Source organism: Guillardia theta (genome assembly GCF_000315625.1).
Source record: "Guillardia theta CCMP2712 unplaced genomic scaffold GUITHscaffold_1, whole genome shotgun sequence".
Taxonomy (NCBI): Eukaryota; class Cryptophyceae; order Pyrenomonadales; family Geminigeraceae; genus Guillardia; species Guillardia theta.
In genome coordinates this window covers 614,443-634,730 of record NW_005434673.1, presented here as the reverse complement: position 1 = coordinate 634,730, position 20,288 = coordinate 614,443, and the positions used below count along the sequence as shown (strand labels likewise).

The following is a 20,288-nucleotide window of genomic DNA, read 5'->3' as shown; positions in this document are numbered from 1 at the left end:
ATCGTACAGCAAGCAGCTCTCGTCCTCAACAGCCTCTGCTGGGGAGCCGAGCCACGTCACGTCCAGATGATAGTGGCCTGTCAAGGGATTCCTGTACTTGTTGGTCTTCTTGCTGCAGAGCCTCCGCTCAACCACGTCGCCCTCGATTGCATCTGGAAGGTCATCAATCTTCCTCCTCCTACTCCCAAGACAGACTTCTGCCGGCTCCTCGCACGGGTCGAGGCTGCTGCTCGCCTTGTCGCTCTCCTTCGACGGCCATTCATCGAGCACAGGAACAGGAACCAGCAGACTCAGAACGAGGCCAACGGCTGGGTGGACCTCTCGGAGCTACACGCTGAGAGGATCGCGAGCATTGTTGTCTTATTCTCTCAGGCGGACAAAGTCGTGAAGGCAGACATGGCGAAGATGAAGGTGCTGGAGGTGCTGCTGCCAATCCTCGAGGCTGGGGCGGAGGGATTGTCTCGGGTCCTGGAGGGGGCCTACCTCAAGGTGACTGTTGTCTCCTCCCGTCTGTCTCCTGATCTTCTTGGTCGCCAGCTCCTGAAAGCGCTACGGCATCTCTCTGGCGACACCAACTCGCTGGTGCCCTTGCAGCAGGCCGGATGCGTCACGGTCCTGGTCAAACTTCTCTCGAGAAGTGCGACGAAGATGGGATCCAAACAGACGAGGATCAGCTCTGAAGTGCAGAGCCAAGTCAGCTGAGCACCTCTTGCTCTTACATCACGTTTGATCGGATGGCAGGTCATGTTCGCACTCTACAACCTCTGCAAGTTGTCCAAGGTTCGGCAGGAGCAGGTTCCCTCACAATCTTTCTGTGTCGCACATTTTCATGCTGGTCCTTCAGGCAGCAGCTGCCGGCGTAATCGTCCACCTTCAGGTGCCTCCTGAGCTTCTGCAGTGCGATGAATGATGCCGGTGCTGCAGCGGTTGATCAAGTCCAACAGCCCTCTGCGGCAGCTCGCCATCCCCTTGCTATGCGATCTCGCGCATGCAGGAAAGATCGATCGAGGGCTCGTGTGGCCGAATGACGGTGTTGCAGGGGACGAGGCTCGCCGGCACCTGTGGCTGAACAACGGGCTCTCCTTCTACCTGGAGATCCTGCAGGTCAGTAGCCCGCAGGCTCTTTTATCGTCATCACGTGGGTGGCAGATGAAGTATTGGCATCACGTCGCTCTCAACTGCGTCGCCGTGTGGCTGTCGTCGTCCAAGGACGCGAACTCGTTGGAAGATGTGAGGCTGCTTCAGGGAAGCTCTTCCTCATCTCATCTCAGGTGCTGCTGCAACCTCAAGCCATGCAAGTCCTCGTCAAGAGCGTCGCTGACTGCGACGTCGGCTCTGCGAGCAACCTCTTCCCTCCCCTCTTGAGGATTCTGCAGTACAAGCGGCTGAATCGAAAGCTCGGAGTGATGCTCTCGCTCCCTCCGCTGATGGGCACTGACAGCAAGCAGGAATCGGACATGGTTGACGAGCTTCTCAAGAGGTTGGACCATCCGGAGGCTGTAGTCCGCAAAGTAGTACTGCAGATCATCCAGGTGGAGGCTCGTGTGTGTGTGTGTGTGTTGGTTTTGACGTCTGTCAAGGTCATGTATGAGAAGTCTGAAGACCCCCGAGTCTTCATCACCAAGCATGACCTGTAAGCCCTCTCATCCCCTCTCCCTCCCTTCCCACATCCTCTGCTGACCCTCTTGCAGTATCAACCTCCTCGAGAAGCTTGTCGAGCAGGATCAGTCAAAGGTTGTGTCTGGTCAAGCAAAAGTGCTGCTGAAGGCGATGATGGTGAACAATGTAATCTGAAGTCTACGATTCATGTTTCTTGCTCGATGTTATGTTGTCAAATATCTTGTACTTGATATCAGTGTCTTGCCGTTGCTTTGATAGCAGTGTCTCCGGTATGTGAGATCGACGCTTCTGATATCAAATGTTCTCTATGTGTACATACAACCAAGGCAAACCGAAACTCGTCTCTTCTCTTCTCTTTCACTTCACACAGAGCCTGCCTCAGAGCCTTCAACTACCTCAAAGAGGGAAAAGATATTGCTGCCCCCAAGATTTTATTCAAAGGGTAGCATTCAGATTAAAGAGAAAATCGCTGTCTTTTTCTGCCTGTGCTCCCCGGGGAATGCACGTGTAGTTGCCAGTATCAACCCATCCCCTCCTCCTCTTACTGTCCTCCTCCTCCTCCTCCTCCTCCTCCTCCTCGACCTGACGCCTGTCCCCTGTATCTTGACTCCTTCTGTCCGTACTGCGATGCCTCGGGACAAGTCGAGCGCCGGAATCTCCGCGGTTCTTCGAGCCGTGCAGAGCATAGACGAGATCATGGAGGGAGTCCCGCGGGACATGTGGAGCGAGTTCGAGGAGGGAGTGCGCAAGCTGATGGCAGACAAGCAGAGATCGTTCGAGGTTCCTCCCTCCCTCCCTCCCTCCCTCCTCGCTGATCACTTCATCCTAAGGCTCATGCAGGAGGAAGGCGAGGACGATGGGGGCGAGGATGTGCGAGGCGGGAAGAAGCAGAGGCTGGTGCGCGGCCGAGGAGGCTGGTGGTTGGATGTCATGACACTGAAGTGCAGGCGCAAGTTGTGAACCCTTACGAGAAGATGCAGGAGATCAAGTTCTTTCTTCGAAGTCGCGTGCCCATGGAGGCAGTCCTTCCTTCCGAGAACATCTTGTATGAGCACAAGGGGACAGAAGTGAGCTCTCGCTTCCTGGTGGTTCTGACCTTGCTCATTTTGCCTTACAGTTCGAGTCGTACAACACCGTCAACACGCTGTCGGTCGACGATTTCTTGTATGAGATGCACGAGGTCGACGAGCTTTGCGACGAGGGCAAGCTCCCGAGGCACTACTGCAAAGGTCGGTGAGAGGATGGGGGAGGATGGGGGAGGATGGGGGAGGATGGGGGGGAGGATGGGGGAGGGTCGGCAGGCTCACTTGGATGGGGTGCAGACTGTGGGAGCAGGAGTGTGGAAAAGCTCAACTTCATCACCCACTCTCTGTCGATCCGCGAACTAGAGTTCGTCTTCAACTCGGTCCTCCTCGTCTCGCTCGATCCCTTCCTCTGACTTCCGCAGGTCCTCCCGACCCGCTGCAAGCTCAAAGACGCGACAGTGCTCGACGTGGGCTCGAGGCTGGGAGCGGTCCTCTTCGGCGCGTGTCTGTTCGGGGATGTGAAGGAGGCGGTGGGTGGGCCCGCACTCTCGTCGAGGTTCTGAGCTGCTGGCAGATCGGGATAGAGGTGAACAAAGAGTTTTGCGAGCTGCAGGAGGAGACGCTCAAGGCGTTCAAGATGAGCGGGAGGGCTCGAGTGATCTGTGATGACATCAGAAACTCGTCGGAGCTGCTGCGGCTGTCGCAGGTTGTGGTGTTGCACAACCCCTTCCAGTTCTTCTCGTCAAAACCATCGGCGCTCGAGGCCTTGCGGTCCATCTTCTCCAGCTTGTCCAAGGGCTGCCTCGTCGTCGCCTGCCCCTCCCTCGATGAACAGCTCTCCAACTGTGACGGGGCTGCGTCGGAAATGTCCAAGTACGGCATTGAGGAGCAGAAGCTGCAGTACCCCGAAGCGGAGGAGGAGGACGACGAGCACGCGGACGATGATGGGCTTCTGTTCTCCAACATCCGGCTGTACAAAGTGAGCTGAGAAGCTTCTCCCTCCTTCCTCTCTGGTTGATAGCAAGTTAAACACGTTCAAGAGTGAAGAGCCGCAAAGAAGATTGAAGATGTGGAAGACGAGGGAATGAGGGGGGAAGTGAATTGGAGCCACGGCGAGGGAGGACGAGGAGGTGGAGGACGAGGAGGCGAGGAGGGAAGGGGGGGGGGGAGAAAGGAGTGGGGAGGGGAGGGAGACAGTCGCTGTCTACTGATCTGTCCGGATTTTCAAGCCCAGGCTGATCTGAGTCACCCGTTCCTTTGCAGTTCGAGTCCTTTGCATTGGTTCCTTTGCTGATAGTTGGTGCCTGCGCGGGGAGGCGGGCGGGAGGGGGGGTAGGCGACGTGATGGGGTGCATCAAACGCTGCTGAGGAAGAGGAGGGGGAGGAGAAAGAAGGGAGGAGGGAACGAGGAGCAGGAAGAGGAGGAAGGAGGGAGCTAGGAGGACGAGGAATGAGGGGACAAGGAAGAGGAGGAGGAGGAGGAGGAGGATATAGGCAGTGATTGTCTCATAGGGTTTGGGATGGTCGGAACGAGAACGAGCGAGTAGGCCAGGGATGGGAACGATTCATGCCTGCTGGCTGCTGCTGCTGCTGCTGCTGCTCCACCTCTCCGAGGGTCTTCCTCCTAGTCAGACCCCGGACGAGTTCGCCATGCTGAACTGCACTGAAGTGAACGAACTGTGGAAAGGCTTGTGCCTGGAAGGGAGGTGCAGGCCCAGGAGCGATGGCGGCTGCACCAAGTTCGGGGCGGCAGGAATTTGCTCAACCATAGCTGGATGCCTGCAAGGAGACGTCGAGAGCAAGCTGTCAGTCGTGTCCAGCACGACCCCACCAAACATCTTCGAAGAGGCTGAGGTTCTGTTTCAGCCTCTGCCAATGGACCAGAGGTACCTCAACGTGATCCAACCCGACAACGGACATGTCCTCCCTGCCGCCTCCAGCCTCCATGTCAAGTGAGTCCTGCCTTACTTCACCCCTCTCTTGCTCCTCCCCTCACATGCTCCTCCTTTCCCTTACTTTTCCCTCCCTCATTTGTTCTCTCAGGGTGCATGCGGAGGTCGTCTTGTCGTACGGTGAGCTGTCGAGCATGTACAACGTTGAGGGTGGGGAGGGGATCAGCCTGTATGAAGGCGACGAGATCAGCGTCTCGTCGCTGGGGCTCGGAGGGTACATGATGATCTATCTGGATGGGAGGGAGCATCAGACTATGTTGAACGGCAGCAGCTTCCACACTGTCCGCCTGCTGGAGGACGTCGCCTTCACCGACGAGCGTCAGAGACAGTCGCTGATCGTCCTCGTCCAGTTCGAGCTCGAGAGCCTCGTCGGAGGGATCCATTCCGTCGAGATCCAACTGGGTAGTAATGGCCCGGATCGCATTTCCTATCCCCCTTGCCAGTTCTGGTTCTTGGTGGAGACGCAGGAGGTCCGAGGGGAGAGGGAGAGCTGGTGGCTGACTCAGTCCGGGTTGCTCATGTCGAGGATACAGGAGCTTGAAGAGCAGGTTCTTTTCCTTCGCTCACAGCTGGAATCTCATGACGTCAAGCACAAGCGGATCCAAGAGAGGAAGAGCCGGGCCCCCAAGCATCTTGTCTTCGAGCTCGGAGCCAATGACGGCGCGTGGATCAGAGACTTCTGCGAGAAGAACCCAGGCTTCCAGCCGCACATCTTCGAGCCTCAGCCGAGGTTCGCGCAGCCTCTGAGCGACATCGCTCGCAAGTTCAACGGTCACTTCCATCAGAAGGCTGTCTGGAAGCACGACGGCGAGAAGATTCGCTTCCACGCGCACAGCGACGAGGGAGGCATCGGGTCCTCCATCATGAACGACCATGCCTACCACCAGTGCGGCTCCAAGGTGCCTCCGTCCGCTCTGCTGCTCCCTCACCTCACCAGCAGCTGTCAGGTGTGCGAGCAAGACTTCTCGCAGGAGTACGATGTGGAGACAGTAGACATCGTGAGGTACATCAAGGAGGTCGCCCTGCCCCAAGACGTCATCTTCTTGAGGATGGACATCGAGGCAAGGGCGTTCGTTTCCTTTCTCTCTATTTACATCACCGGCTGCAACAGGGAGCGGAGTATGAGGTGATCCGCAAGATGATCACGTCGGGAGTCGCGTGCTGGCTCGACTACCTCGAGTTCGAAGGCCATGCCATGTACTCGCCTCAGACCTACAAGTATCGAGCCGTTGACGCCGTCGTCCCCTGGCTTTTGCACTCTTGCGGTGTACAGACGGTGACGCGCAAGAGCCGAGTCTTGCATATCTTGACGCTCTGCGTGTTTGCAGCTTGTGCAAGATTGGTACACGGAAGACTGGAAGGTCTGGCGATCCTGGAACTTGAGCTCCAGATGCGTCGACTGCGCTATTCCTGTCATCACAGACTGAAGCTTGTCATCGCATGCCTTGACGCTTGTCATCGCATGTCTTGCCGGCAGGCTTCAGCTGCTGCTCGTTGCTTGGCGGCGTGGGAGGTGACGAGCTGGGCCGACACTGACCCCCAGGGCCTTCTCGAGCTCTGCGACTGCATCGAACGCACATTGACAGTCTCCATCCCGACGGAGATGCGACGGAGGTCAGACTGAAGGGCCAACTGACTGGACCGCAGCTGCTCAATCAAGTCGTTCACCAGCTGGGCATCCCTGGGTGAAGCCCCGTCCTCGGCCCCGTCGCTGCCAGGGTAAGGCTGTTGGGGATGCAGAAGACGCTCCTCCAGCCGCTCTTGAAGGCGATCGGGCTCTTTCTCTCTCGAGAAGGAGTAGGAGAGGTCCGAGATGATCGTTCCCTCCTCGTTGAAACTCACACTAGTCTCTCCCTGAGCATACTTCAGAATAGATTCCACCGCTCACTCCTCACCTCGTCATTGTTTCCTCCCCCAGCTTCTTGTCCGTTGACCTTGCTGCTGCCCTGGCTGTCTGGGCCCTCCAGGTTCACATCAGCCTTCACGTTCCCATCGCCCCTTGAGGGGTTCAAGTCATGCGCGAGTCTCAGTGACTGGAACTGCTCCTTGTAATACTTCAGCTCAGCGTCCAGCTGTCGGTTCTCCTCCCTCAAACTCTCCATCTCTTTCTGCTTGTTTGTCGCATCGTCATCTGAGGTACTCGCCTGGCACGCGCGACTTTCAGCATGCAAGTTCGTTCCCCGTTGTAAGGCGGAGAGCAGAGCGTCTACTCGCTTCTCGAGCGTGACGGGCTTAGAGTCATCACCAACGAGGCATTCTGAGCATGAAACCAGTCGCTGCATCATCCTGCATCTGCTCGCTCGGTTTGCATACTCCCGCCATGCCGAGAAACGCTTCAGCATGCTTCTGCTCACGCAGCTCAGCGTCAGGGTGTGGGGTAGGAGGCATGCCAGTACCTCTGCCTCCTCCTGATGCTCAAAACTCGCGAGCGCTGGCTCGTCAAGAGCGTGAGGTTCCAACCGTAGAAGCATGTCCTCAGCAATGTCAAGCCAAGGCTTCTCGTCAAGTTGCTTCGGATGCAGGCGAGTCGGTTCGAATCTTTGAATCGGTCAAGCACGAAGGACAGGAAGTTGACCTTGACTGACAGTCAGCGAGCGAGGACGAGGCTGAGCGCACCTTGGCGGACGAGCAGAAGCCCCTAGCGGGAGACAGGCACTGAAGCCCCTGCTGCATGATCGTCTCCGCAAACTCCTGGCCGTGATCCTCGATGACTTTGCCGAAAGCGTAGGAGGGGATGGATCCGATCAAGCTTCCTCGTCTGCCTGCTACCCAGGTGACGTCCAGCTCCCTCCCGAGCAGCGCAGACATCAAGCCTAAGCGCATGAGCAAGTCTGAGAGGGAGGGAAGGCACAAGTCAACAACACCTGTCGCAGCTCCGGATGAAAACATCCTCTGACTCAAGTTCGACTCAGAACATTCAAGCACCTCGCCGCTCAGCACGAGGAACAGCTGCTTCGCTCGCGTCCCCTTCTTGCAGATGATGTTTCTCGGCGCGAACTGACGGACGGAAGAAGAAGCCGCCACCTGCTTGCATGTCAACCCTGCTGTTGCTCCAGCTGTCGCTCCTGCAATCAGATCACCTGACGAAGCTCCTTCCTCGTGAGATTCCTGCAAACTCGCGAGTGAGGTGAGAAATGGCGAGAGGACAGCACTGGCTTGGTTCACCTGAACAGAGACATGGCTGAAAGATGCTGTTCTAAGAGGGCTTGACGGCTCTCTGACGGCAGCATATCACGAGCTCGATGAAGGGAGGACAGGCAAGCAAGTAAGCGGAGTGACTTCAAGCATCTATCGCTTCCATGCTATTAACGTGCCTCGCGATCTTTCAAGGGCAGTCGGAGAAGACGAGCAGGTCCGAAGTCGTCGAAGGGGCAGAGATGAAGGAAGAAGCAAAGGACTGGGATAAGACGAGAAGACACAGCAGACAAGTGATAGCATCACAGGGAGGAGGAGATGAGTGGAGAAGCGCAGGGAGAGCAGCGGAACGAGGAGGAGGAGGAGGAGGAGGAGGAGGAGGAGGCGGTAGAAGCATTCGGAAGGCGATGCCCTGGAACCCACTCGTTTGTTTCTACTGGGACAAAGATTGAACTTAAAAGTGAGAACATTTAACCTAAAGGTGAACAATTTAGATCACTTTTAGGTTAAACACTGCAGTACACATTTAAGTTTAAAGCTTCAGAATTAGGCTAAATGTTGCCTGTTGTAGGTCCAGCGCCGCTTCCTCTTCGTCATGGATTTCCAACAGCGCGCCTACTATGAGGCCATGCGGCGATCGCGCGAGTGAGTCAAAGTCACGTCTTCCTGTGCTAGGCTATGCTGTCCTCCTCTCCTCTCCCCCTCCTCTCCCCTTCTCTCCCATCTCCCATCTCCCTCCCATCTCCTCTCCTCTCCTCTCCTCTCCCTTCATGCCCAGACTAGCATAAATTTTGCTGACGCTGTTTCAGTGTTATGCAACAGCATCGACAGTCAGGAGCGTCGCCATTTTCGAGCTCAAGCTCAAACCAGTCAGCGAGTTGAGGAGCGTGAGGAGGCTTGACGACGTTGTAGGTTCAATCCCTCGCAAGGGTCAGGCAGCAGAGACAGCCGCGGGTCTCGCGGGTCCTCGGAGGGGCTGCGAACATCAGGGAACAGCGGTGAGAGCATCGATGAAGAGAGGCAGGAGGGAGGGAGCTGACGATCGTCTCAGAGCTCGCAGGGGTAGGCATCTTCTTCCAACAAGAGCCGCACACCGGGAAGGCAAATTCCTTTCCCTCTCTCCCTCCTCCGCTCACACCTCGCAGGTGTACGTAGCCAACATAGTCCCCGGAGGATCCGCAGACAGATCGGGTGTGATTCGGGTCAACGATGTGATCGTGAAGGTTGGGGCAGGGGAAGTGCCGCCGTCTCCCTCAGCTGCTCATGGCAGGTCGATGACGAGGACGTGCAAGGGCAGCCGCTCTCTACGCTGCGGAACTTGATCCTCGGGAAGCAGGTGAGGGAGGGAGGGAGGGAGGGGAGGACCGTCTCTGAGGTCTCGGCAGGGCTCCTATGTTGTTCTCGCCTTCCGGCGCATGACCGGCAACGAGCTGTGAAGGAGATAAGAGGCTGATGGCGACGCTGACTGCAGCGCAGATACTACTTCGACGCTGAGCTGCTGCGAGGGACGCCTGAGTACTTTGAAAGCCTGAAGAAGAGTCAGGTGGTGCAGGACGAGAAGGAGAAGCTGATCAATCAGGCAGCTGTTCTCCTCCGCTGTCGGCCTTCTCCTGACCCTTCCGGCGCTGCAGGTCAGGCAGCAGGAGGCAGAGATTCATCAGCTGAAGCAGGCCAACAACGTCATCCGGTCCTCCGGTCAAGGCAGCGCCGTCCAGAGCGTGAACCTGCTAGAAAAGTTGAAGCACGAGCTTCTTAGCAAGTCTGAGGTGCCGTCCCCCGTGCTCGCCTCGGGCCTGACGCGGGTCATGCAGGAGGCGACGCGACTGGAGGAGCAGCTCAAGTCTCAGCTGGGGGATCAGCCGCACCTGGAGCTGGACTCCGACATCGCCGAGCTCAAGAAGCAGATCCATACGGCTGAGGTGCCCCGGGGCGAGCGGGAGGTTTGCGGGAGTGAAGGACGAGCAGGTTGAGATGAAGAGCGTGGAGGAGAAGATCGAACAGGAGCAAGCCTCGTGGAAGCACGAGAAGAGCCGCATGGAGAAGCAGGTACTGTCGGCCCCTCCTGATGTCTTTGACGCCCCTGTAGCTCGCAGAGCTGAAGAGGAGCAGAGAAAATCTGGTGGGCAGCAAGCAGAAGTAGGTGAGACGGTGACCCTCCTGCCTCTGACGTCACCCGCAAGAGAGAAGCTCGCCAACGAAGAGCAGAAGCACGAGTTCGAAGAGGATAAAGCCAAGGCACGTGCAGGATACGAGCTTGTGAAGAAAATCATCGCAGGTGAGACGGGAGGGAGAAGTTGGTGATGTCGATGTTAGTTCGATGATGATGATGATGAAGTCGATGATGATGATGATGATGTAGACGATGAGTGACCAGCACTGTGATGACATCTTTGCAGGGATCGAGAGTGCTCTCCAAGAGAACCAAGAGAACGAGCGATCATTGTACAACACATTGACGGTGAAACAGTTTTAGCTACATCAAGTTTTCGCATGTGAATCTCTCGCAGGCGTTGGATAATCTTCATGCCTTCAACAGCAGCAGGACAACGTGAAACTGCAGGAGCGTCAGACGCGAGGCCAAACGAGTCGGGCAGACCTCTCGATGCATCTACTTCTTCTTCTTCCTGTCTTTCTCCTTCTTCTTCTGCAGCTCTCGCTTCGAATCAACAGCCTGTAGACTCGTCATCGCCTCCCTCTCTTCCCCCATCTCCGCGTTACCTCCATCTCGGCCAACACCTTCGCAAGCTCCTGCAAGCAGCCGTTGGCATTGCAAGACCAAGGGAAGGAAACATACCTCATCCTCGTCTTCCTTCTTCTTCTTCTTCTTCCCGTCATCTACTGCCGCGCTTTCTCCCGCTGCGCTTGCTGGCTTCACTGGAACCTCCTCCTCTTCCTCTTCATCCTCCTCGTCATCCTCCTCGTCGCCTAGGAGAGTTCCAAACAGGCCTCCCGTTACACCCTTGGCCTGAATTGAAGAAGTCATTCCTCTCCCTCGCACAACCTCCTCCTCTCACCTGTGCGCCCTTCTTGGCGTCAACCAGTTTGGACAGGTCGACATTTTTCTCCACTGTCTCGTCTCTTCCCTCAGGACCCTGCCACCAGTTTCAATCTCCTCCTCCTCCTCCTCCTCCTCCTCCTTACCGAGGGGCCCCACATGATTCCGCCCTCAAGGTTCTCTTGGATGCTTCCTTTGATCTTGTCATCAAGTTTGTCCGTTACTGCCTTGTACCTGCTCGCTCATCACCTCTCGTCCCTCTCCTCTTCCTCCTCTCCCGCTCCCTTATTCCACTCCTCCTCTCACATGCTCCAAAACGTCTGCCAGTCGACTCCATCCTTGCGGAGCTGTTCTGAAAGCGCAGAGATGCCCTTGGCACGGAACTGAAGGTGATGGAAGCGATGGCAGAACTCTCCGTCATATGCCTCTGCCGCATCTACGACACTGTTACAGGGAGGAGAAGAGAAGAGAGGAGGAAGACTCACTGATCGCAGGTACAGGATGCAACAAGATCTCGTCGAGAAGGTTCGCACTAAGGAAGGTGGTTTGGAGATGGGCGAGTCTGTGAGCAAACTAGAGAAAAAGTGAGAGAAGAAGGAAGAGAAGACAAGAGATGTGATGAGACGAGGATGGCAGGGAAGAGAAGAGATGACGAGGAACGAGTCGAGAAGAGTTGGACCTTGATACTGAACCATCCAGGTCTCGCCTCCTTGCTCGGGCGAATGTTCTGTGCTCAAAGGTCAAACACCATCGAGGGCCGAAGGAACGAAAGGGACGGGAGAGGGCGAGAGATGGGATGAAGCAGGAGGGCTGAGCAGGAGGAGTGATGAGCATCTCCAACCTTGTCCTCGTCTCGCTGCAGCATGGTGGCAAGAACGGCAGCGACTTCCACAGAGGTGATGGGAGCCTGTGTCTTGATCCAGTAGCGGACGCAGGCAGCGGCAAGGACAAGGTTGTCGGGGACGTTGGCCGGGGCCTCGCCGAGCACATCGAACAGAACCTTCCTCCTCTTGGCCGCATCAGCTCCTTTCAAGACCTCGGAGAAGGGCAGGGGGCTAGAGGAGGCGACCTCCACCTCCTCCTCCCCAAACTTGTGACCCTCCACTCGGACCCGCTCGCTGACAGTCTTCCTCGATCCCTCCAGCAGCATCGCGTACATGGCCGAGCGGATGGGACGTGAGGAGGACCACGCTGACTCAGCATCCACGTCCTCCACCAGCCCGCCACACCAGAAGGAGCTGCAAGAACGTCAGTCTCTGCACCGTTGATGATGATGATGACGACGACGACAACCACGAGGAGGAGGAGGAGGGAGGGAGGAAGGAGGCAGGGAGACGAAAGTCGCTCACCCTCTGGTCAGCACGTTGATCGTCTTCGCGTCAAAGTTTCCTTCCCGAAATTTCTGCACAACCGCGGGCGACATGCCGCACTTGGCTCCTGTCGTCAACTTGGTCTCCGGCCCTGCCAGCCTCGCATCATCCACCTTCAATCCTCTCATCTCCTCCACATCTCTTCTCATCCTCCTCCAACGTCTCGATACAACTGTTCCTCCCCTCCCCTCCCAGAGAGCTTCACCTATCGCCTTCACGAGCGCAGGATCGAGTTTGTACTGCTCAATGGAAGTCTTGATCGCCTCCTCCAACGCTTCCTTGGTGAAGACTTGCGCCTTGTCTCCCTCCTCCTACCTCACTCTCAGTCTCTCCTCCCTCCTCTGCTATACCTTCACCTCGTCTCCCGTTGTCTTCACTTCCTCCCCGTTGGCTACGTCCTGCTCGTGCTGCTTCACCGCAGCTTCCAAGATCGCCTTGATCGCCGCACTCTCAGTCTCCTGCGCGAGAGTCAGAACTCGCTAGCCTCTCTTCCCCTCCCTCCAACATGTTTGGCGATGAACGCTGCAACTTTCACAATCAGGAGGTCGCGGATCGTTGGCTCCTTGTCTCCTCCCTTCATCTCAGTCAGCAGACCACCAGCCAGCAAGTAGCGCTCAGCTTACCTGCCAGCCGGCAGGCAAAGTCGCCTCCTCCTGAGCGAGGCTGACGTGGAAGGGACGAAGAAGCTCCAGGCCCACGAAGTCGTTGCCGACAGCAGACGCAAAGAGAGGGAAAAGCTCTGACTTGAGCCCCAACTCCTGCTCCCACGTCAACGTGATCCCCTCCTCCTCCTCCTCCTCCTCCTCCTCTTCCTGCACAACCATGCTGACCTGGAGGAAGCGAGAGCGCGCGAACCTCTTGGCGACCACGTGACCGGAGCGGTTGACCTCGAGCATGTCGACGGGGATGTAGCCCGCAGGGAGCTCGAGCACGTAGAAGTCGGAGTCCTTGGAGATGGCGCAGCATGTATTGGCTCGCGCAAGAGCAGCCACCACCTTGTCCGCCTCCCCGTCCACGAACGCGATCTTGACGTTGAGAGCCTGCAAGACCTCGACGAACACGTGGCGGCAGAGGATGGGAAGTGCCTTCTTGCCCCAGTACCTGTAGCTAGCGGGTGAGATACGTCACAGGCATGTCGCCTTGTCGCTCACTTCTCAGCGCTGGTCAGCTGCTTCACCGTCTTGACCAGGTCAGTCTCCCGCTGCACGACCGTCTGCTCCTTGACCTGCAGCGGAGTGAGCGTGTACTTGCACTCGCGAGGAGAGCTCGACCTCCTCGATGGTGCCATCCATGACGACGAAGAGCGAGAACCCGTTCTTCTGAAGGTTTGTGATGTAGGTCCTCGTGAACTCTGTGCGGGGGTTAACTTGAGCAGGACAAGATCAAACCTGCTCCCTCACCTGCAAACTGCCCATACTGTCCTCCACAGACACAGTTGAAGTTATTGGAGAAGTACAGGTAGTAGCTGCAAGCACATCAAACATGGCAGCTTCAACTTCGTCATTTACAGCAATGCGTAGCCATCGACAGCTAGCTTGATCGTTCTTTGCTTGCCCTCCTTGATCTCCGCCGGAGTCTGGCAAATGTCTCAACATCTTGAACCATGGAGCATACAAGCACGATGATGACAAAGACTACAAGACAAGCACGATGATGACAAAGACTCCAAGACAAGCACGGAGGAGTGAAAGGTCCCAGGTGCTTCATAAAGGATCAGACGAGGAGCGATACCAGTGGCTTCAAAACGAGAGTGTCCCAGACGGAAGGGAAACGATCCAAGAACGCTGTCAGGCCGCGAATTCCCTGGAGAAACAGAGGAATCAAGACGACATGATGAGCCCGCATGAGCTGGAGAAGCGAAGCTGGCGCTACCTCTGCCCTCTTGCATCAAGCCAGCAGGGGATCACTGCACCCTCTCGCGGAGATGCTCATTCTATCTTGATGCTAAACTACCTGTGCTAGACTATGGTCATGTACACTCGCCAATCAGTTGTGAGAGCCTCCGGCTTTCCTTCCTTGCAACGGTCGCAATGATTCACGTCGGACACCGAAAGAATGCACATGCCTAGGGTGTAGGCAAGGGAAAATGTTTCCATCAAGGAACACTTCTTCTTGCTACGAACTGATACTTCCTCCTCCTCTCCTCTTCCTCTTCCTCCTCCTCTCTGGCTCTCTCCTCCGCTTCCCCGCCTCTTACCATGATGACGTCTGCACGCGCCCTGGTCAGGGATTGATCTTACCCACCCCTGCCCAACCCCATCCAATATACCCCACCAGCGGTAAATCCCAAGTAAATCATTGAAGAGGACCCGTACTTCTTCATACCCTACCCCCTCTTTCTGCTTTTCACAGTATTTTCGGCGTCAGGACAAGCAGCGGGCCAACCCTACTTTTACTTATTACTGTGATGGGGGACGGGCCATCCCCTACCACTCAAATAGTTCTTTTTTTGGGTTAGAGGAACGAAGAGACAGCCGCCATGCCGTTCGCCGAGCTCTACAGCATGGGGAAGCCGCCATCGTTCGCGCAGGTAGGAGGAGAGCAGGACGGTCTCTTGCTGCCTTGATGTACAACAAGGGCAAGGGTTCTGATGGCACCCATGATCCTGAGCTCAATGTGTAGGGATGTGCGGATTTTTGCAATGCGATCATTTTATGACAACAGTGTTGACTTTGCATCCTCCTTTGTTTACAGCATTAATTCGCTTCTTTGTGCAAATCTTTCACATGCCTGGCTGATTCAATGATTTCTTTGCAGGTTGAGGCCAACCCTGAGAAGGCGATGAAGCAAGTGCTTGCGATGGTAACGGCATTTGCCTAACTGCAGGTTGTTGCTGACTGCAGTATCGTTGTAGACTGGCCCATCTCACAGCTACAGTGCAAGGAGTCGATGGGATAAGTCTGCATCGTGTGCCTGGAATCATGTATGTCTCTTCTTCTCTTGAGACTTTGACGATTTTAACGCGCCTTTTCTTTCAGAAAATGTGCAAGATCTAGATGATAGATTGTTATTCTTCCTGCTTTTGAATGTTCATCGATTATTCGCTTGTTCAAACAAAAATGAATTTATCTTTCCATCCTCCACCCATCAGATGTGTGGGTGCAGCAAAGTGTTGCGTAGTACAGCGAAGTGAGAAAGTAAGATCGGACTAGAACAGGGCGAGCCATCCTTGATACAGTGGCATTGTGCAGGATTCGTGCACTTCAAGTCACATCATCCGGCCGTCAAAATGTTCAGAGGCTATGCTCGGCCCTTTAGAACACTTTGTATTTGACCACCCCAAAGCTTGTACAGCCGCGGCAAGGCTGGAAAATTGAAGGCCAAGGGAGAGAGAGTAACGTGGAAGGGGCGAAGATCAGGAAGGGAGTAAGAAAATTATCATAAGCATAAGGTATATGATACTGAGCCTCTCGGCGAAACGTCATCCGGAACACTCTGATCGCAAACTGAAACCGCGCCGTGCCTCGTCGCACCTTGCAGCTAGGTCCGGCGAAGCATCGACAACAGGGCAAGCTCCATTGAGCTCCGGGCCATCGTCGAAACGACGTAGCTCGAAGTCTTCCGGAACTCCCACGTCCTTGCATGCAGCCTTTCGTGGGTCATGCTTGGCTATCAGCAGCCTGTTCAGCTCTTTCGGCGTCCTCCTCTGGTGCGAGTGGATCCTGTGAGTCGACCAGCGACAATACCTTGAAGAAGGTCTCTCGAGGAAACACTTGTATCCACACTCCAGTCTTCACCTCGGTCCATCTGCAGACCACACACTGCGGCACCGAGCTAGGTTTTTGAGCTTCTTGATTTGAAACTCATGCGACATCTCCTTTTAAAGGAGAACGATTTTCATGTTGTTGTCATTGTCATCGATTCCCATGTCGTATACTTGATATTTTTCATATTATTCACCACGTCCTGGAGCTAGAATGCTCGCACGGCCGTAGTAGCTGCTCGCCTTTTGCCTGGTCTCCCAGAAGGCGCTCTGATCTCTCTATCGGATCCTGCAAGCTACTCCTCAGGCATGGCTCCCTTCCCTACCGTACTCGATCTCCTTGCATGCCATACGCCAGTATGACTGACAACTGAGTTCAATGGGCGTCAACGAAAACTGAAATAAGCCGAGGGCCGGCCCGGCGGAGACAGCTTGCTCAGGATCTGCTCAGCGGCTTGTTGACATTGCAACACGGATTGCATTTCGGCGACGTGACTTGTACTCACGGTACTAGGCTCTCGTTCGCCCAACCCACAGTGACGTCCGGTCGTCCGGATACTTTTTTTTAGTTAACCTATTATGAAGTTTTACTCAAAGTTAAGTTAAGTTGTTGGTACAAGACCTGTACCAGGTTCACAATCTACACCTGCTCTAGTGTCCTTGCGGCCTCCGTTTGCATTACCCCTACCCGTTTTTTAAACGTCATATTCACCGGTAGTGATATATCACCGAACCCATCAAATGAGTCTTGTAACCACCGGTACTTCACAATGCGTCTTATTCCTTTCAGATTGGCGGATCCGCAAAACAATCTGAAATTAAGACTCCAAGTTACAGGTGCAGACATCACAATTATCGTCCAAATGTTGAAATTTAAAGAAGTGGTTTATCAAGACATTCATAATTTCAAACTGTACCTTCATACCTCACGCCAACCTTCGTTCCCCCTCCCCCCTTTTTGGACCCCCCATTTCAAGTACCCCACCCCCCTACTCCCCTCTTCCCCGTTCTTATTCACACCACCGCCGACTTCTCCTTGACTACCCTACCTCTGTACTTTATCCTCAGTCTTTGGACCCGTAGTCGAAGGACCTTTGACTACCCCTACCCTAAACAAAAATACCACCCGCCCCCGTCACGACCTCACCGCAACTTGCGGATCTCGACATGCAGGCGACGCGAGCGCCGCGGGCCATGGCGCATGCCAGACGCTTCTTCTCCTTGATCTCCTCCTCCTCGAGACCTCAAACCTTCGCCTCCCTGCCGGCTCAGTCCACTTTCCGTGCAGCTCGGTATCTTTCAACAAGCGAAGAAGCCCCGGAGCCACGATTCCTTGACATGGTTCAGGTAAGAGCATGCAACAGTTTGTTTTCTCTTGCCTTGTCGCGTAATGTCATCATACATCTGTTGCATCTCCTTGAGAATAAGAATAAGGCTTGTACTGCATTAGTTTCTTTCATCCTCTACGTATTCAACCGCGTTGCGTATGGTCAAATGCTTTTGCTGATCGAAATTTCCATGTTGCAGATCAACTTCAACAAAGCCGCGAAGTACACCAGCATGCACGAAAGCATGCTCAAGCAAATCCTTGCTTGCAGCTCGGTGTTGAGGGTCTCGTTCCCCATCAGGAGGGATAATGGTGAAATCGACGTGATCCGCGGTTACCGTGCTCAACACAGTCACCACCGCACTCCATGCAAGGGTGGTATCCGATATGCTCACAACGTTGACTTGCAAGAGGCATTCGCTTACTCTCTTTGCAATTATTCTTAATCAACCTCGACAGGTTGAAGCCTTGGCATCTCTTATGACGTTCAAGTGCGCAGTCGTGAATGTTCCCTTCGGAGGTGCAAAGGGTGGAATATCTATCGATCCCAAGAAATACTCTGTCATCGAACTTGAAAAAATTACCAGGTCAAAACTATGCTTGGTTTTGTTTTTCGTATTACGACAAGCACTTGTTGTCCTATGTTCTCTGTTTACCTCGCTGTCTGTCTTTCTCTTGTTCTGACCTTCCTGGACCAGACGCTATGCCGTCGAGTTGAAGAAGTATGGCTTCCTCGGACCGGGAGTGGATGTGCCTGCACCAGACGTTGGAACGGGAGCTCGGGAGATGTCTTGGATCTGTGACACCTTCTCCGTACTGTATGAGCTGCTTGCCACGTGGAGAGGCGCTAAGTTTGCCCAGATATGGCATGGAAGATGTGAACGCTTACGCCTGTGTCACTGGCAAACCAATCACCCTGGGAGGTGTCGATGGTCGTACAGAAGCGACGGGTATCTCTTCTTGATGGCGTGTCATCTTCGTGTGACCCTTGAAAGGTCTGGGAGTCTGCTATGCGACGAAATATTTCCTGAGCCTCACCGATGAGTGCAAGAGGGTTGGGGTCACCCCAGAGCTCGACGGCAAGACAGTGATCGTGCAAGGTTTTGGCAATGTTGGGTACCATGCTGCATATTTCTTCGAGGCAAGAACTTTCGATATCCCCTGTTGCAATTCGTCTGACTTCCTTCCGAACCAGAAATTTGGAGCTAAGGTCATCGGTGTTGTTGAATACAACGGAGCTGTATACAACCCTAAAGGACTTGACGTAACCAACTTTTGCTGGCGCATCCCGGAGCTGATATTGTCGGCGATGCAGATTGAGGCGCTGAAAGCTCACATGTCGACGACCGGGTCCCTCCTAGGTTTCAGCGGAGCCACCAAAGAAGTGAAAATCTCGCTCTTGGCTGAAAGGAGACCTCATTTTGGTTGCAGTACCCCAAGGAAAAGGCCTTTGAGCTGATGGAAGAAGAATGCGACCTGCTCGTTCCCGCTGCTCTGGAGAAAGCTATCAACAGGTCCAACGCTGATAAGATCAAGGCCAAGATCGTCGTGGAGGGAGCAAATGGCCCTACCACCCCGTATGCTGAAGAGCTACTCAACAAGAAGGTCCAGCACACGCCTGGCATGCTCCTTGAGTGGCTCACCTGGTAACAGGGCATCATCGTTCTCCCCGACATGCTCATGAATGCTGGTGTGCTAGTGTGTGCAAAGTCTAGTTGGTTGTGACTGCAGGGCAGGCGGAGTGTCGGTGTCCTACTTCGAATGGTTGAAGAATCTCTCGCACGTGGGGTTCGGACGCATCACACGGAGATGGGAAGAGAAGGGAAAGCAAGGGTAAAGAATGAGATGCGCTGCCTGCATCCTCGTAACGGAGGGAAAGGTTTCTGCAGGAGCTGAAAAAGGCAGGAGTTTTGATCGATGACTCTGGTCTCTCGCACGAGACCAAGTCTGGAGCTAGCGAGAAGGACCTCGTCTACTCCGGCTTGGAGGACACGATGTGCAAGGGCATGCAAGAGACTGTGGTATGCCTAGAGCTGATACTCTCTTCCAGTGAATGCATTGCAACAGGAAACGGCGAGAAAGCTGGGAGTTTCTTATCGCATTGCCGCCTTCGTCAACGCCCTGAACAAGATGGAAGGGACGTACAGGGATGCGGGCTTCACCATCTGAGCCATGCTCATCTACCAGACTCAACGGACTCCCTGGGAAACTGCGGGAACGAGCTGTGCTAGCTCCTCCTCCTCATCTCTGTTGCTGTTTCGCGTGCACTTTAGCGACGGTCGGGCACAAGGTCAGGAGACGCTCACCAGCTCCTTGAGCTTCAGGTTCGAATAAACCTCCGACGTCTTGATGATCAGTGGTATCCCTACCCCCAGCAGCGATCCCAGCACGATCCCCTGCAGCCCTGCCCCCCTGCGTCACGGCGGCTCCTCCCTCCCCCTCTCTCCTCTCCCCTCCTACCTCGCTGCCTCGCATACCCACAGTAGCTCCCGACGATCAGCCCAGAGGCCGTGGCAGGGAACACTTGACTGTAGGGCGAGCAGAGCATGGCGGGATCGACCGAGCGCGCGAGCATCCCTGCGACGCTCAGCTTGTCCTCCCCTTTGTTGCCCTTACGGATGGCCGAGATAACCTTGATGCGCTCCAGCTCGAGGAACAGCTGGAGGAACCCAAAGGACGCAGCCACTCCTCCAATGCTCGCAGCCCAGCTCGCTCCTTGCAGTGACGCCGGCACGAAGTTCGCCGGGACTCTGAGCACGGGGTCAGCGCATGGACCGGCTCTAGGGGCTACGTCACCGGAACACGGCGACGACGCCTCTGTAAACGCTATCCTTGCCGTACTTTCCGGCGAGATGCTGGTTCTCTCTCAACCCCTTCATCCACCCGTAGAGGAAGCCTGCTCAGGTATGAGAGGAGCACGGGCGGGAACGACATGCCTGCTCCTACTCCAGCCCCAATCTGAGCGCCGCATTCCTTGTATAATTCTTCATACTCTACCGGCGCCTCCCCATCCGGTGCAGCCATAGACACCGACAGTCACGCCTGCGAGCATGATCACCTCACCCTCTCGTAGCTGAGGGAGAGATCTCCTTGTCTCGTCCACCGGTTCTCCTTCCAAACTTTCTCCACATTTCTACTTTTGTCCCTACAATCCCCCTCCT

General features: G+C 55.2%; 9 protein-coding genes across 9 annotated transcripts; 6 read left to right on the top strand and 3 right to left on the bottom strand.

Moving 5' to 3' along the window:
• Positions 1–1,059: 1,059 nt before the first annotated feature.
• GUITHDRAFT_149772 (hypothetical protein) lies at positions 1,060–1,954 on the top strand (the record flags this gene model as incomplete). The annotated part of the gene is made up of 6 exons (XM_005842242.1): positions 1,060–1,104; positions 1,150–1,230; positions 1,272–1,403; positions 1,449–1,532; positions 1,581–1,633; positions 1,692–1,954. Coding segments are annotated over exons 2-6 (448 nt in total), but the record flags the coding sequence as incomplete, so codon positions are not given.
• Positions 1,955–2,103: 149 nt separating this feature from the next.
• Positions 2,104–3,698, top strand: GUITHDRAFT_91361 (hypothetical protein). The gene is made up of 7 exons (XM_005842241.1): positions 2,104–2,400; positions 2,461–2,517; positions 2,568–2,687; positions 2,738–2,849; positions 2,943–3,025; positions 3,068–3,175; positions 3,220–3,698. Exons 1-7 carry the CDS (start codon positions 2,248–2,250, stop codon positions 3,631–3,633), a joined length of 1,047 nt encoding a protein of 348 aa, XP_005842298.1. The 5' UTR covers positions 2,104–2,247; the 3' UTR covers positions 3,634–3,698.
• A 501-nt stretch (positions 3,699–4,199) lies between these two features.
• GUITHDRAFT_131547 (hypothetical protein) lies at positions 4,200–6,320 on the top strand (the record flags this gene model as incomplete). The annotated part of the gene is made up of 7 exons (XM_005842240.1): positions 4,200–4,597; positions 4,689–5,496; positions 5,545–5,613; positions 5,709–5,873; positions 5,926–5,958; positions 6,075–6,211; positions 6,245–6,320. 7 exons carry the CDS (start codon positions 4,200–4,202, stop codon positions 6,318–6,320), a joined length of 1,686 nt encoding a protein of 561 aa, XP_005842297.1.
• A 642-nt stretch (positions 6,321–6,962) lies between these two features.
• Positions 6,963–7,776, bottom strand: GUITHDRAFT_131546 (hypothetical protein; the record flags this gene model as incomplete). The annotated part of the gene is made up of 5 exons (XM_005842239.1): positions 6,963–7,172; positions 7,214–7,410; positions 7,462–7,621; positions 7,678–7,705; positions 7,763–7,776. The coding sequence occupies 5 exons, from the start codon at positions 7,774–7,776 to the stop codon at positions 6,963–6,965; spliced, it is 609 nt and encodes a 202-aa protein (XP_005842296.1).
• Positions 7,777–8,352: 576 nt separating this feature from the next.
• On the top strand, positions 8,353–10,250 carry GUITHDRAFT_131545 (hypothetical protein; the record flags this gene model as incomplete). The annotated part of the gene is made up of 13 exons (XM_005842238.1): positions 8,353–8,377; positions 8,542–8,619; positions 8,645–8,730; positions 8,878–8,955; positions 9,003–9,068; positions 9,118–9,164; positions 9,209–9,275; positions 9,364–9,498; positions 9,544–9,672; positions 9,698–9,778; positions 9,819–9,868; positions 9,913–10,007; positions 10,240–10,250. 13 exons carry the CDS (start codon positions 8,353–8,355, stop codon positions 10,248–10,250), a joined length of 948 nt encoding a protein of 315 aa, XP_005842295.1.
• A 90-nt stretch (positions 10,251–10,340) lies between these two features.
• On the bottom strand, positions 10,341–14,160 carry GUITHDRAFT_99095 (hypothetical protein; the record flags this gene model as incomplete). The annotated part of the gene is made up of 20 exons (XM_005842237.1): positions 10,341–10,403; positions 10,451–10,480; positions 10,527–10,697; positions 10,747–10,824; positions 10,874–10,961; positions 11,034–11,163; positions 11,213–11,300; positions 11,407–11,454; positions 11,569–11,965; positions 12,077–12,188; positions 12,303–12,408; positions 12,454–12,555; positions 12,603–12,671; positions 12,721–13,198; positions 13,249–13,322; positions 13,369–13,448; positions 13,498–13,562; positions 13,606–13,673; positions 13,829–13,900; positions 14,146–14,160. 20 exons carry the CDS (start codon positions 14,158–14,160, stop codon positions 10,341–10,343), a joined length of 2,334 nt encoding a protein of 777 aa, XP_005842294.1.
• A 393-nt stretch (positions 14,161–14,553) lies between these two features.
• GUITHDRAFT_149767 (hypothetical protein) lies at positions 14,554–15,169 on the top strand. Its single transcript, XM_005842236.1, has 4 exons — positions 14,554–14,627; positions 14,855–14,899; positions 14,952–15,020; positions 15,076–15,169. Exons 1-4 carry the CDS (start codon positions 14,577–14,579, stop codon positions 15,091–15,093), a joined length of 183 nt encoding a protein of 60 aa, XP_005842293.1. The 5' UTR covers positions 14,554–14,576; the 3' UTR covers positions 15,094–15,169.
• Positions 15,170–16,994: 1,825 nt separating this feature from the next.
• Positions 16,995–19,296, top strand: GUITHDRAFT_156771 (hypothetical protein; the record flags this gene model as incomplete). Its single annotated transcript, XM_005842235.1, has 13 exons — positions 16,995–17,147; positions 17,328–17,540; positions 17,587–17,714; positions 17,826–17,945; positions 17,989–18,077; positions 18,123–18,268; positions 18,323–18,391; positions 18,443–18,511; positions 18,559–18,732; positions 18,781–18,817; positions 18,864–18,960; positions 19,007–19,148; positions 19,195–19,296. The coding sequence occupies 13 exons, from the start codon at positions 16,995–16,997 to the stop codon at positions 19,294–19,296; spliced, it is 1,539 nt and encodes a 512-aa protein (XP_005842292.1).
• Positions 19,297–19,418: 122 nt separating this feature from the next.
• On the bottom strand, positions 19,419–20,179 carry GUITHDRAFT_99092 (hypothetical protein; the record flags this gene model as incomplete). The annotated part of the gene is made up of 4 exons (XM_005842234.1): positions 19,419–19,531; positions 19,588–19,877; positions 19,924–20,023; positions 20,125–20,179. The coding sequence occupies 4 exons, from the start codon at positions 20,177–20,179 to the stop codon at positions 19,419–19,421; spliced, it is 558 nt and encodes a 185-aa protein (XP_005842291.1).
• Between the last annotated feature and the right edge of the window lie 109 nt (positions 20,180–20,288).

Coding starts and splice junctions, on each gene's coding strand:
- GUITHDRAFT_149767 (XM_005842236.1), top strand. CDS start 14,577: ATGCCGTTCGCCGAGCTCTACAGCATGGGGAAGCCGCCATCGTTCGCG. Junction 14,628..14,854: donor AGCCGCCATCGTTCGCGCAG/GTAGGAGGAGAG, acceptor ATTTCTTTGCAG/GTTGAGGCCAACCCTGAGAA. Junction 14,900..14,951: donor TGAAGCAAGTGCTTGCGATG/GTAACGGCATTT, acceptor GTATCGTTGTAG/ACTGGCCCATCTCACAGCTA.
- GUITHDRAFT_91361 (XM_005842241.1), top strand. CDS start 2,248: ATGCCTCGGGACAAGTCGAGCGCCGGAATCTCCGCGGTTCTTCGAGCC. Junction 2,401..2,460: donor ACAAGCAGAGATCGTTCGAG/GTTCCTCCCTCC, acceptor AGGCTCATGCAG/GAGGAAGGCGAGGACGATGG. Junction 2,850..2,942: donor CCCGAGGCACTACTGCAAAG/GTCGGTGAGAGG, acceptor GATGGGGTGCAG/ACTGTGGGAGCAGGAGTGTG.